Source organism: Larus michahellis, chromosome 12, assembly GCF_964199755.1.
Source record: "Larus michahellis chromosome 12, bLarMic1.1, whole genome shotgun sequence".
In the NCBI taxonomy this organism is placed as follows: domain Eukaryota; kingdom Metazoa; phylum Chordata; class Aves; order Charadriiformes; family Laridae; genus Larus; species Larus michahellis.
The window spans coordinates 13,400,083-13,415,255 of NC_133907.1; the positions used below are offsets into that span (position 1 = coordinate 13,400,083).

The following is a 15,173-nucleotide window of genomic DNA, read 5'->3' on the forward strand; positions in this document are numbered from 1 at the left end:
GGGAAATCCAAGCACGGAGCTCGTGACTGTCCTTCCTGTCTTCCCACATCCCTAAACCCCTCATGCGTGAAGCATAGCAGGATTCCAGCACATCTCTCACCCCCTCCTTACTTTGTGCTGGCCAGCAGGTTACTCTGGTGACCTCTTCAAAGTCTCTTGCCTGTTCCCATACATGTGAGCTACAACTTACAATTACTCATTCTCTGCTGTGATGTAGGTACAGCTGGTAGAATGGGCTTACAAGAAGAAATGAGTTCTATCATCCTGATTTACTCTAAGTTTAATGCGAAAGAAGTTGTAGGACAAATATTTAGTATGTTTGAATCTGCTTTGGTAAAAATCCTTTGTGTTAATGAATGATCACACAAAAAATAAGTTCACAGCCTTTTTATACAGGATTCAAACACGCTAGCAGTCTTTCCTCTGAAAGCCATGTGGTTCTTCATCCCCTTTGTCCCTAAGCTGGGCAGCTGAGGTATGTGGAGGTTGAGCATCTTGCCTAAAGTCACGGCAGTGATGGAAATAAAGTAAGGATGTCCTGTCTGACGTAACGGTAGCATGTGTTGAGGGTGTGTTCAGTAACTGGGAGGTATTGACTCATTCTGGCCTCAGTAAGATCCCTGGCATGTGTGCCATAGGGCTGTGACAGCCAAGTCACCGAAGGGTGGTGAGTCTGTGCCATCCGCTTCATGGGAATCCCGTGCAGAGGCTCAGCCTTGTGGCAGCCGGAGGGAGCCTGGGGCAGCGTCTGTACTGGGAATGGGGCGATGGGTGAGGACAAGGATGTGGGAGCTCCTGTCTGTAGCCAGTGCCACTGGTCTGTGGGGCTTGCCACCCCGTCCTCACTGGTTGGTGGGGCTTGCCATCCTGGTGTCATGCTGATAGGTGGAACCTGAGTGGCAGAATGGACCTTTGTGGCTGCTGGACAGACAAAGCTGCTTGTGTGTTTAGATGAAGTGGTTTCAGTGGAGTGTGTGAAGTTGGACATATGGATGAAAATGCCACCTTTTAATAAATGATTCTCCTATAATCATCTGGTAGATCAGGCTTATCAATTCACAGTTCCATTAAAGATCACAGTACTCCTAAAGCTTTGTTTTGGCCAGGTACCCCTTTCTCGCGGCCGGATTTCCGTGTCAATGAAAGGCCCTTCCTGTTTGGCTTACCATGCTAGTGCAGGGAAAGTGAACAACGGGCTCGTCTGCAGTGACCTTACAGTGAAACAAAAAAACCCACATACAGAGAGCATGGGTTATGTCTTCTGAGGCCAAAACAAACTCTAGCGTGATGGGACAGACACCCAGCTAATAGACTAAACTAAACATGACTTTGAATATTTTTAATTTGGCTGTATCTGCATGCATTTATCAATCTGGTGTTTGTTCTGCTCTGAGTTTCGGTCTCAGACACCTCCAGGCAGGTCTGTAATTACAGGCAAATTTCACTATTCCTTAGCTTGCTTGTTTAGACCCTTACTAGACAGAGTGGAGACAGGCCTGCTCCCAATGAAGGCCTGAGACACAGATACTGAGATGGAGTTTCTTTGCCCTTAAATACTTTGATCGAAACATTTATTGTAAATTATAACCTGTGCTTTATTTAAAGCTCCCAGTGCTGTGGTGGAGGTAACCTCTGGAGTTCAGGTCCATCATGGAAAGCGACGGAGGCGCTAAGCTAAGGCAGCGTGTTACACCCAAGTGTCAGGATTCAAGTCTCTCATCCACATAGCACTGGGCAAAGGATCACTGTGTTGTCTTTCTGGTGTCGCTGGGCATTCCAGGACAGGAGCTGGGGAGTGCCTTCTGTTGTTGGGGGGAGAGAAAGCTGGGTCTGGTATGAAATACTCCACGCACGCAGAGCTCTCTGGCACGTCCTCTTTATCACTTGCAGAACAGGCTTCTTCAAAACAACCTTAAATGACGTGGCTCCCCGAGCTGCTTGCATAATGGAAGATCTTGATGAACTGATCGCTGTGTTACTGAAAACAAGCTGTAATCTTATTAGCAAATTGTAGTAGTGACATCTGAGCTATTCGTGCTGGTGCTAGAGAGGCAGAGCTTCAAGTGTGCTGTCCCATGGGTGCGAAGTCCTCGGTAAAATCCCTTAATGTGGACATAAGTGGTGATTGGCAGCAGAGCTATATAAAATAGCCTGGGCTAGAGGCACTGTGACTTCTTGTAGGGGATGCTCTGAATGAAACTACTAGGTATGGGAGCAAATCCCCTACGGTTAGAGATATGTAAAGGTGCGTGTCAGCAGCGGCAGCCTGCCTCTAAGATCGTTTTAATTCTGCCTCTTTAGGTGCTTTCGTTTAGTTAAGCCAGGGAAAGTAAAGTGTGGCAAGAGTGTATTGGGTAAATTACTGTTCATCGCTGCCACAGTAATTTGATAATTAGTCTGTCTTTGCTTTTATGGTCTGGTCCAAGGAATTTGAAACAGCCATGTGCTTTTAGTTTTCTCCTAAGATTGCTTTTTGCTGCCTGTTTAGACCCTTACTAGGAGCCTAAACTAGGGAGGAGGAGGGAATTGGTAGTCTGCAATGTTTGTACTTTGTGTACAAAATTTGGAGAATTGTAGGAGTAATGAAGACAGGCTTTAAAGATTTGGAGTAAGGCTTGCTTTTGATTTGGACTTCTGATAGAAAACTTGTGGAGCTTGCGTCCACAAGGCATCTCCTGGATAAATTTGCTGTGTGTGTTGGGAATGGAGTTTTGTGTAATTCTCTGCGTCTGAATAAAATAACTGATTATGAGTATTTAAGCTAAAATTCTGGTAAGTAGATTGACTTCCTTCATGCAAGAAATTGTGCTTATATTAACGTCGATACCTTTGAAAGACTGAGGCTTAAACTTCCAATAGTTTCAGTAAGCAAAATATATCTATATTTTGTGTAGATATAGATATGTGACTTGCTGCTTTAGGATTTTCTCCAGGTTTTTGAATACTTGTATCTGTTTCTGGATGCCTTTACCCTACTACACGATTTTAAACAAGAAAACCCGTGCTAGGCTAATCTTGAGGTGATTCTTTTTCTTCAGAATTACCTACACAGCTCTTCATTTGAGTTTAAGCTGCTGGCTCAGGGTAGGAACTTGGAATCAAAGTGAAGAGTGGCTTTTTCCTGCATGGCCGTTTTCATTTGTTTCTTTCAATCTTGTGCTTTTGTACCCATTGATTGTTTTTGACCTTGAAGTAAACTGAAAGCCGGTAAGATGTGCGTATGTTGTGACGCTAATGTATTTTTGTTCTCTGACTTAGTGTCTTTATCTGTCAAAATACTGCAACCAGTTGATAGAATAATTTCTTCCTCTTTTTCCCTTTCAGAAGAGCTCGTGTTTCATGCTAGCACTCTGAATTGCTATGATGCTGTAAGTTGGTGTGTGGCTCCGAACTTGCTCTTGAGGTTAACTCTGACTTCTTACATCTGTTTCTTTGTTTCATGTGTGCCTTTGTGCTTGTTCCAGATATTTGGAAATGTCTTTAAAAACTAGGTGCTTGTGTGTAAGGAATGCCTTGAATAGCTTAATTCTTCTGTTCTTGTTGCCGTTTTCTCTTCTTAGTTTTTCTGGAAACAGTATTAAAGGAATTTGATTTTCTTGGCTTACACTTGTCCCCTCCTGTTCTGTTTAAAATGCTTAAGAAGAAACTTCTTTATTTGTTCATCTGCTGGAGAGGTATTTCAATGAGGGAAGGATGTTGAGCAAGCAGTGAAGTAGTCTAGGCAGCTACAGATCCTTTGAGAAGCTCTCTGACGGGAATGATTCAAGCCTGGAATGAACAAATGCATAGCAACGGTGTTTATTTTGTTTTGATATTCAGAAGGGCCAGGAGTTGCACGAGTGTTTGCAATATCTTTGCCGTGTGTTGACAGTATCTAGGAACAGATCAGAAACTACTCTGAGACTTCATATTCTAGCCCAGGACCGGTGAGCCACCAGCATTCAGTCAGTGCTATGCAGGCATGCAGATCTTGCTCAGGGCTACCAGTGCTCTATGTGAAGAGGATTTATAGAAGAAATAATAAGAAAATGAATCATATGAGGTCCGCGCTGGTCTAGTTTCTCATAAATCTGCTATTAATGTTGTTAAGTCAGGGTTAGACTGAAGGCGTTAGGGGAGTCAGCTTAATGAATCTCAAGCCCCGTTAAAACTGTCCGTGCTCTTAAACAAGAGGAGGAGGTTGCATTAGGATGGTCAGTCTTTCCACAGGGTCATTTTTTATGGTTGTCCTTACTGAGATCTTCCTGCAAGTTTGCTTTTTGTTGAGTTAATTTTTAAAACTTTTTAATCTTAAGCTTTTTGTTACGTTGGCAGTGCAACTGAGTGAACTTGATTATTCCGTCTACTCTTTGCCCAGTTGCAACTGAGTGATTAACATTTTAAGCCAACAATCTACACTTTCAATCTAAACTGTTGCTGTGTTTAAACATCACAGATTGCCCTCCGTTGACTTGGGAATGCAATGAGGAAGAACAATCTCCTAGGTGCACTGAATCTAAAATTAACCTTCCACCCAGGTCGTTGGATTTGTAAACCACTGTGCAGTGTGTTCAAGAAAAAAAAAGTATTTAGACCAGAAAATAAAACACTTTCTAAATTTAAAGGCCTGACTTCGGTGTTTTCCTGTAACACAGGAACAACAGCAGTAGCTTGGGATTTGTAGAGCTGGGCTTTGGGTCCTGCTACTGCTGTGTAGAGCTGCTATGTGACGTTAGCATTCTGCACCTTGCTCAAATAGGATTTTGTGCCTTAGCCTGTGAGGTTCTTGAGACAAGAAGTTAGGATGGCTTTTGGGCTGTTTGATGCACAATTAGGTCAAATATGGCTCTCCTAGAGTAGGCATATAGTGTGAGTGGTGGTGGAGCTTTTTTGGTGCAAGCACTGCTAGACCATCAGCATTTCCAGCTCTGGAAGGAAGCAAAATAACTGTGGGTGGTGCAGAAGCACAAGTTGGAGTGGGACAGGGATACAGCAGTTCTCTGTTGCCTGGCAAAACTGTATTCTTGCACCAGTACTATGTTGTCTTGATGTGGACTGAAGGTGCTGGTAGATCAAAAAGAGCTGCTGGTAAGGCTGTAGCCTGAAATCTGGGCTCTAAGGATGTTGTGACCCTTCTTAGATGTACACGGGGAATCTGCCCTAATGCTTTAGATAAGTATCACTCCACTTGGTTGTAGTCTCTCCTGGACTAAAACTTGGATTCAGAATCTGGTATCTGGGTAAGTCGCACAGAACATCGAAGTCAAGAGTCACCCTTTTGAAAGATCTGAAGACTGTATTTATGTTGGCTTAAAATGTTGTGGTTTTTTTCCAGGCAGGCCTGTGGCAGGTGTGGGGAAGGGATTGTCATAGCTATGTGTGACACAGGCTTGCCGCAGAGCGCATGTGCTGGGTGGAAGCTGCTGCTTGGGTCTCGGATAGATTCTGCTGGATCCGCAACCCTGGTTATAAGTGGTGCTTTGGTGTGAATCCACAGAGATTTCTGGGATGCTGGATGAGCCTGCCTTACGCTAGGCTGAACATGAAGCAAAGGTACATTTCAGAGCTGCTTTGAGATATATAACCTAGATCCCACAGTACTATTGAGCAGTAACTTAGGGCAAGAATAATAGTTGTGTGCCTGCTGAATGCCTTTAGTAGAGCAATTAGGAGAGCCTGTAAGATGGTTCTTTAGCCTGTGTAGGGTTGTGCATTGGGAGACTGCTGTTTAGTACAAGTTCAACTTCTAGCACTGAGATGACCAAAACCAAGTCCCTCAAAATAACTTAAAATCCTCCTTCTAGTTTCATGTTGCAAGTGATGATTTCTGTTGACTGGCATGTAATAGAATTCTAGTGAGATATCATGGCGAGGTATTAAACAGTCTTTTTGATGCTAGCAAGGTGGCTTTATTTAAATCTAATACTTTTAAGAGAAGGCTGTCAGCAAATGTGAGAAAATGGAGAAGAGTACTAAAGGTGAAGAGTTAATGTGAGAGATGTGATCTAAATTTTTAACTCCTAATGGGTAAAGATATAAGTAAAAGGTTGAAAGGGGAAATAATTGTTTGAGATGGTAGCTGTAATAGAACTGAGATGGACATGAACTATGAAGGTTAAAAAAAAAATTTAAAAAAAAAATAATCTTGGATTGACTATTCAAATGCTGTACCAGGCTGTGAGGTGGTACCTCAACTGGAGGCCTGTTACTTGGATATACAGGAGTAGGAAAGGAGGTTGGGGGTAAGGTGGGCATGGGCACTAAACAAGCAGATCACCTCTGCCCTTGTCAGAGGCAGACTGGGTGGCCTAATAGCTCTTTTCAATCTTTGTGTTCCTGTAAAACAAACAAAAACCTTCTTATTCTTGTTCTCAGTGCTGTTTCTGGCTCCAGATGTTCCTGGAATGATGGTTATTGCTTTAGTTTTGACCTTTAGAAGAGAAGGGTTGCCTATGTGTGTGTTAGAAAAAGGCATGAGCATAATATGCCTGCACATGTGTAAATAGAAGTGAAGAATATCCTACAACATATGCCTCTTAGTTGTTAGATCTTCAAATTTAGCCCTTCGTGACTTGAAACATTTCTTATAACAGAAGCAAGTTAGTGCCAGAAGTGCTAATAATGGCTTTCTGGAATGGAAGAAACTAAAACTTTCCAGATATTTTGCCATCTATAACTTTTTAAATCCTTCTAGGGTTAGGAGGCTAAATTGCATTTTGTGGATGTTTTGTTGTCATGGTTTTCAAGGCGTAAGACTCAATCAGCTTTTCTTGTGGTGAAACTAGAAGGTGATTTTGATCTGGGTTTGGTGGTGGTGGCTGCTCACAGGTGTCTTGCAAACCATCCAGAGTCAGCGTAGTGTGCAATCTCTTTAATTTTGTATTCATAAATTGAACCATTGAGGTGTGTTCATAAGTAGATTCCACTTATCCCAATTTTTTTAAGTCTTTAAAAAGATGTACAGCAAGGTTTAAATGGCTTGTAACCCTTTGAAGAAAATTAAAATTCATTTTAGGAGAGGCATTATTTTCTGAACCAATGAGAACCTCACAGCTTTCTGCAGAGACGTTGAAAGCTGAACGAGGCCAGTCTGGGACTTTGACTGCCCATGAATTAATCAGCAGGCTGGTAAGAAAATTCCGTAGTTTGGGTTTCCCAGGACACTTGTGCTGTTTTACAGCTGAAAAACCTGTTCTGGGCAGGAAAAGAGGGCCTCAAACATCTGAGTTGTTTATTGCATGAGCTGAAGTGCAGGAGACGGAGCTGTGCCGGTTTTTGCATACGGAGGACAAGGCTACGGGATTCAGTCTGCTGTAGCTGGGAGCTGTTGGGCTTGCAGTACATGTCAGATAGTCAGAGCACACGTGCACCAGGCTTGAAACATCTTGGTTGTTTGTAAATGTAGAGGATATCTGTGCAAATTTGCAAGGGAGACTCGGAAGCAAGTGCGGGAATGGTAGGTGGTATCTTGGAGGTCGCTGGAAGGACAGCATCGGGAAACCCGTGTTGGTACTGTGCTCTCTTGCATGTTTGGACAGCAGGCTTTCCCCTGTGCCAGGGGATTTGATCCCAACCTTGCCTGTTATTGCTAAACACTAACCAAAGGAAGTCTAGCACTTACCTCTGTTTGGCTTTTATTGCAGTCATTAATCAATGAAGACCACTCTATTGTGAATGCCGTGTGTGAATACATGTAGCTTAATATCTCTCTCCTTATCTCTTCCTCTCTCAGTACCAGAAATTGCCCTTGCAAAATGAGCCAGCTTCCTCCGAAGAGTTCTTTGGCATCCCCAGTGTCAGAGGGCACGAATTCCAGGGTAGAATCTTTGGACAACTTGTCAATGGACAGTTTTTGGCTGGAAGTAGAAAACATTAAACAGAGCGCTGAAGCCGAGCAAGAGGAATGCAGCCTTGCAGATGTCAAAACACAAGAGGGTAGGTTGCCAAAACTGTTGGGAGTGAGGGGAAGATGATGAACACCTTAGAAAACTTGCTTATGTGCCTGAATGATTTAGAAGCATGTTGGAATATGGTTAGGATGTTACCGGACAAATCAGATAAATACATATAGATAGAGAGATTTTTTTTTTTCATTGGGTGGTGGCTGACGCCTTGCAGAAGGGGGGTGCTAGCCTGGCCTGGCTTCAGCTTCTGAAACAAAGCTGGCTCTAAAGGTCAGGCAGGAGTATGTTTGAGGCTCCAGATTTTTTCAAACCTCCCCCACTAAGTGTGGGTGCTCTTGCTCCCCAGGCAGGTGGCTGTATGGTAAACACACTGTGACAGCTGATGGTGTTTTGGAAGGTTTGTTTGTGTATGTGGTTCTGAGACTTCATCATAGTGGCTTTCATGAGCTGCGTTTGTGGAAGGCAGACTATTCCCACCTCTAATTTTCTATTCAAGAAACCATAAGAAACATCCAGAATGACTTGAGTCTATCCATACAAGGTTTTTCATTTATGCCTCCTTTTATTTATTTTTTTTCCTCTTTCTTTTGAAGACTGCTTCATGTGTATGGGCTGCTTTTAATGGACTTTCTGTAGCACTGCTGCTATCCGGTATTCTGGAATAACTGGGACCTGGGTCAATTGCTTTTTGACATGGGAGGTACAATATCCTGGGGTGCTGGAGGGATGACAAACGGTGATAAGCGCCCAGCGATCCCGCAGATCAGCATCACAGATTTTCTGGGTCCTTGTTGAAGAATGTGGTTTAGTTGGGAAGTACATCCTTTTGAATGGTTGGGTTTGCAGCCTGTGCAGCCCACAGCTCTTGTGCTGGCCTGATAGTGAGAAGGATCTGTGTATGTGATGGGGAGATGTTTGAGTGACAGTCCCCATCTGCTGCCGTGCTTGGGAAGAGTGAATAGCAAAGAGGGGGCTCTGGAGAGCAGGGTGGGAAGATCATCCAGGTCATTAAACTGTTAGTGCCCCTGCATAAAGGACATAAGTTTGGTTTTTAGAATTGTAAGAGATGCAAAAGTGACTCAGAAAATGAGTGCACCAGGAAGGAGACTCTGGAAAAGATGCCATGCCATGAGATGAAAGGCTGTCTGGGATAGCCGAAACACTGATATGCTAGAGGCAATTTGATTACTGTGTGTAGGCAGGGATACAAGAAAAGTGTCTTTTAATGCTGTTTATTAATCTAGCAGGCAAGAGCTGACTGCTTAATTGGCCTTTGAAACCAGACAGACTTGAAATGATGCTCGGAGTAGTGAAGCCTTCCCAGCAGGCTGGGGAAGGAGGTGCGGCATGCTCAGCCTCCTGCTGCCTTCTGTGAAGGAGCTTAGTCAAACAAGCGTTGTGCTGGAAGCATCAGGAGCAAGGGGAAACTTCAGATGGTGCGGATGCAGGAAGCTGGACTTGACTGGTGCCTCTTGGCTTTCATGTCTCTGCAATTTATGGTTGGAGCACTGCGAGGTGGCAATGCAGCTTCAGGGCTCCTCGGAGCCAAAGGCACCATCGTTCTTTGCATAAAGCCTAAGAAGCTGTGCTTGGGCAGGGGCTGACAGCTCTGCCTGGGGATGGCGTGGCTCAACCTGCCAAATAGCTGATTGTAATCGCAGTACGGGGACAGTGTGGAGGCTACGTGTAGATAAGGCATTGCAAAAATGCTGACCCAGTTGGAGAACGCTGGTCTCCTGTGCAAGGGATGGCACAATGGGAAGCTGCTTGTGACCTGGTGTCCTGGGAGGCCAGCGTGGGACTTCGCAGGAGAACTGGGTCAGGGGAAAGGCGCTGATGATGCTTGTGACCTCACTAACGGTTCAAGGGGGCAGAAAGTAGCTTTTTCTGGAAATGTAAGCAGCATTGCCCTTTCTTTGCTCTCTGCTGTTTATCCAGCTCTCTCCAAGGTCTGACTGCAGAGCAGGCTGATAATGTATGCATTCTGTGCAGTAGTCCCGCTAAAATATCTGCTAATGTCCTTAGAGCATGTAATCATGGCTGAGACGTGTCTGCAAAGAGTGATTCTTCTCTACCTTCAAAAACTACATGGAAAGATGTACTGAATGTTTAGCCTGAAATTGTAGGATGCTTAGCTGTCCTTTAGGGGTTTGTTTGAAACTAAATGCTTTATTATGAATGCTGGTTTTGGCTAGCTTATGTTTCAAGTAAGCTTCTGGAACTGGTGTTCTTTAGTTTTGCACATTTATTCCCAGTTGTGCCCCGGAAACGCTGCTTGTCTGGAATTCACGAGGCAAATCGTAGCAGCTCTCTAAGTTTATACCTGCAGCTCAGCTTCTGTGGCCTTCTCAGTTCTGACATGATTCTCTCAGATTTCCTCCTTCTCCCCTTAAATAACCTATTTTGCTGGTTTCCTTTTGCGTTCCTGGCAAACATAAGTGTGCCAAAAATACTAAATAGAGGAATTAAAATCTGGTTCTTTGGCATCAGATGGGGCCATAGGCTCACACGGATGTCCGATTTAGGGCCTGCTGTTTAGTATTGTGTGTTAGATTAGTTTCCTGTTATGACTGGAATTGGGTATTTTCAAAATTTGCAAGCAGTATGCTTAACATCCTTTGGTTCCTAAAGACAAAATAAACCAGAAGTCTTGTGCGGTGTGCTGCTGTGAAACCACGGATGTAGGACAAAGAGCTGTACAGCCAGGAGCCATGAAGGGGACCCCGAGTGCCTGAGCAGCTGTGACCAAGCCAGGGGTACCGGGGGATGCTCTTACCTCTTTGCTTCTCTACAACCAGACATGGGAAATGACCAAAACTTAAAACCACGTAGGAAAGCTAGCTAGTTGGCTAGAAGATTCGTTCGAGGAAACACTTTGCTTTAGGTCCAACTCTTCTTATTGTGGTGTGAATGCTGAAAAAAGTTCTGTTTCGTTACAGCACCTAAGAAAACAGAGCATGCTCTGAAAAGGGTTTTAATGGAGTCACAATATGGTTTTGCAAGTTACACGAACACAGAAGCTTCCCCAGAAAAATTATTTAATCTTTCAAGAAGAGCTGCATGGCTTTTTTATTATTGATGCAGCAATAATAAAACTTTGAGCAGCTGTGATAACTGAGAAGATACTGGTTTGCATCAGAAAGGAAGAGTGGAAATGAACTGTTCTGTTTCAGTCAGTTCAGTTGTGACTTTTCTTTTTTCCCCAGTATAACCTTTGGTAGAGTTCTGCTGGAGCTGCCCACAGTGAATTAATGCGATATGTAGAATTGAAAAGGTAAAGTCTTTGTGGTGTTCACTGTATTCAAGTTGAAGCCACCTCTTAAATTGCTTCTTTTATCCTTGGATTTGAAGTAGCTGCCTTGCTCAGGGCACTTTCTCACTTGCACAAAGGGCTCACCCCATAAGGAAAAAATTGTCTTCTGTGTTTGAAGTGCAGCTTTATATATATTGAAGAATGAAGTGGAACTGAGCTTGTTTGAGTAACGCTGCTGGTACTATCTCCAGGCTTGTCACACTTCATTCTGGAGCTGGAATGGTCTTTAATTTGAGTGATGTTTTGAATAGGCATAGACATAAAGCAAATGCACAGAGTAAGAATAACACTTTTTGCTTTTGTTGAATGACTGTATGCGTAGCAATACACTTAAAAAGGTAAAGAATAGGGATGGTGCATTTGAATCTACCAGATCAGTGTCCGGATATTAAAAAAAGAAGAAAAAGTTGTTGATACATAGGCATGTACATAGATAAATAAAATTTAAAAGAAATAGCCAAATAATTTGGAAGATTACGAAAGTCAAATGTGCAGTGTTGTATGTCGTGGCTTCCCACAGACCTTTTGTCCATTCTCAAAGCTGTCAGAGGATCGGGTGTGCTGCGGAGGGAGGCACCGCCATTCATTCTGAGCTTGCTGTGTGCTATTGCCCACGGCCGGAGCTCCCCTTTGCACAGGCAGCCTGTGTAAAGGCAGATTTAAGCAAGTGCATCTGACTTTCTTCGTGTGTCCTGTGAAATCCCCCACTGGGTTCCATTCGGTTGCAATCTTTGTGCTAAATAGCATGCAGTCACACTTGTTGCCCAGCTTCTGAGGGAGCCTGAGTTCCTGGCATTATCCATACCTCCCTAGTTTTTTCTTCTCTCTTTCCTCACCTAGGGTGAGGAGAAAGCAGCATGTGGGCACTTTTATAGCTGCCTAAAGTTCTCTGTCTCCTCTGGTTTCCCCCTGCCACCCAGCTGGGTAGCTGGGAGTAGGGCTAAGATTTTGAGAATACCCATAGCTTCCTAACAAAGATGCGGCTCCCTTCCAGTGATGTCCCACTGCTGCCCCAAAAGGGGAACGCTCAGGCGTCTGGTTTTCTGCCCCTGAAGTGTTTCAAGCACTCTAATTGCTGTTATCCTTTCTCTTCTCGCTTGCCTGTCTCATCCCTTGCCTCCCAGAGGGAGAAGCTGAAGCTGAGTGGCTCCAGGACGCTGGTCTGTCCGACCTCCTCGGGGACCGTGCCTCGGAAAACGATAACATCGTGCTGCTCTCCACCCTGACCAAGACCCAGGCTGCTGCTGTGCAGCGGCGCTTGGACACCTACTCCCGATCTCGGAGGAGGAAGAACAAGCATCCTGTGCGTGATGTCCGGGACATTTTTGGAGTGGTCAACTCTGAGGTATGTTGAATTAGTGGCATCTCCTGAAAGGCTTTGTTGCATTGTGATAACTTACTTGGCTTTCTGGGTCTACGGCTACTTTCACTTCCAAATAGACGACTTCATCTTTTGAGCTGAAATGAAGCTGAGATTGTAGAAATTCTGTATCCAGGTCGCAGTGTTGAGCAATCGCTGCAAAACCTGTAGATTCATAAATTTCCTAGAGACTGCTGAAAGACTTCTGTATAGTGCCTACGGCGCTGCAGCCTCCTGGAGCACTGGCGTCGTTTGGAGCCCTCTTGTGTTTTCTTTATTCCAGTGTTGTGTTAAATCGTTAACCAAAAAAAGAGAACTTCAGAAATTCATTTCTGATCAGCTGATCTTGCACAGCTAGTAATTCTAGAGAAAGAATAGCTGCTGTTTTTTTTTGTTTTTTTTTTTTTTTTTTGGCTAGAGAATGCATGACCAGCTTTTCAGCTGCTTTCTACTGTGCTGCTTCTCTCTTTGCTGTGGCCACAAGGTGGAGTATCTGTATTTTTTTATAGGGGCTGCTGGAAAGTGCCCTGATCAGGGCTCCTTGTGACTTTTTCTACTCGGTCAAGTGTCTAGTCAGAAGGCATTGAGTTTAACGGAGATCTGCCTTGGGACCCTTGCTGTCTACCAGAACTGAATACGCATTTTCCTCAGCCCTAAGCATCTTTGAAACATCTTCTCCTGTAACGAGATGAATTATACCCAGATAATCCATTGAATGCCTTAAGGGAATGATACTACCAGTCTGCAGCATCGCTGGAAACTGCTGTGGTTGTGTTCTCTAGAGCTGCCCAGTGCTGAGGTGCAGGTTGCTTCCATACTGTGAATTTCACTGAGACAGTCGTGGTTGATTTGCTTTTGTAGAGCATTGTTTGCATTCCTGCACAAATGGGTGACAAAATGATGATGTTTCTGAAAGAAATAATGCTGCAAGTTCTTCTTAAGTGCCTGAATTGAAGCTCATCAAGTTTTAAAACTTGCAGATTAAACAGAAACCTGTTACATCCCTTAAAATAATTTTACTTTCTGCTGCATAGGAATGGATATTTTTAAGCTCTTAATCTTATTTGTCCACTCACTAGGTCACTAATATTTGTATTTGATAATTTGCATTTGATAAGCAACTGAGATCAAATCTGATATTTTAAAGTGATACTTGTGATACTTTGGCAGAATGAAAGCATGTACAAAGATGGTAAAGCTGCCTGTTTAAATCACCTTAACTTAATTGGAAGTGGAACATTTTCCTTATTTCTTACTTTGGGCAAGATCACTGCACTCTTTTCCAATAACTCTGCTGGAAGTATTCGTGTTTGCTTTGGCTTAATATATTTTTAAAGCTTTGCAGTTGCTTCAGGTCTACAGTTCTAGTGAAGGTCAGTGAAACAAAAAACATTGTTCTTTTTAATGAAGGTAATAAAATGTATTTAAAATTTGACTGTTCCTTCTTTGCTGAGTGGCCAGGAGCTTAACCTCTGTATTTCTTGCTTGACTCTTACAGTGTACGCAAGGGGCAGTGTTTGCCCTCTTTATTTCCTGGAAAGCGACTGATGCTCAGCTTAGGCAAATTGAGGGTGATTTCAATGTAAAATGGTAAACTACTGAGATGTTAGGACATGACACTGTGTGTAGGCATTAAGTAGAAGTAGTCCTTTACCTTTGAGTAATTCCTGGAGCAATCCCAGGGGGAAGCAGGCTTTTTGGTTAATTTTCCACACTGGTTTGCTGTGTCATCCCAGTACCAAGCACAATTTTGGGGCTCTGAAGGATGTATTCAGCACAAAATGATATTTGAAATCTCCACTTTGTAAGCAAGGAAACAGATATGCAGAAAGGTAAAGTGGTTGTTGTTTTTTTTCACTTTTCCGCTACAGTCCCTGGAATTGGAACCCAGATCCAGTATCTGTGCCTTTACTGCTCAGTCAGCTTTTGGATGCTTCCCACTACTGACTGCTCTCTTGGTACACTGGGAGCAGAACATTTGAATGGGCTCTATCTGTGGAAAAAAACTTGTTCAGCAAATCAAGCTTAAAGCTGATTCAGTTCAGCTGTGACTTGATTGGAAGCAGTTTGGGCTGTACAAGTGCAGGCAGTGCTGTGTCAGTTGTTTGGATTTTTATTTCCATCAGTGTTTCAAGATGGATTTGCAGTTCACCTCCTGTCAAGAGCAACTCTCGGGCATCAAAGCTGTTGGCGTTTCTGTCAGAACCTTTCTACCTACTTCCCTTATGTTACTGTTCAGTCTGGCCTGTTTACACAGCAGCTGGATCTGAAGGTGCTCTGGCCGCAGTGTATGATGTGTGATTAAGCCCGATGCTAAATGAATTGGTTCTGCTTTCATGGCAAGCTCATCAGCTTTGTGCATACTCTAAAGATATAGTATGTTTTCCATGCAGACTGTTTTTTCCATTTGCAATGACTTTACACAGGTTCCTTTTAACTTTCAGTCTCTGTCCACAACTCGATGTCATAAGCAGGTTCTTAGAAAATTGCTAGCTTTTGGTAGTAGAATAAGCTTTCCTGTAGTCTAATTAGTGCTAGGAAAAGTAAGGTTTTTGTTAACAGAACTGCCTTCCACGTGCCTCCTCATGCTTTTAGAGATTAACTTCTCTCCCTATAC

General features: G+C 43.5%; 1 protein-coding gene across 4 annotated transcripts in view; it reads left to right on the plus strand.

Annotated features, from left to right (window-relative positions):
- ARHGAP40 (Rho GTPase activating protein 40) overlaps positions 1–15,173 on the plus strand; it is a 46,517-nt gene that overhangs the window by 18,460 nt on the left and 12,884 nt on the right. For 3 of the 4 annotated variants that reach the window (XM_074605324.1, XM_074605323.1, XM_074605326.1), the window contains exons 2-3: positions 7,712–7,914; positions 12,321–12,541. In XM_074605324.1, coding sequence (XP_074461425.1) covers positions 7,734–7,914; positions 12,321–12,541 — 402 coding nt within the window. In that variant the 5' untranslated portion in view covers positions 7,712–7,733. Of the gene's footprint in view, positions 1–3,198; positions 3,404–7,711; positions 7,915–12,320; positions 12,542–15,173 lie in introns of those variants that run through there. The other variant, XM_074605325.1, reaches the window with a different exon arrangement.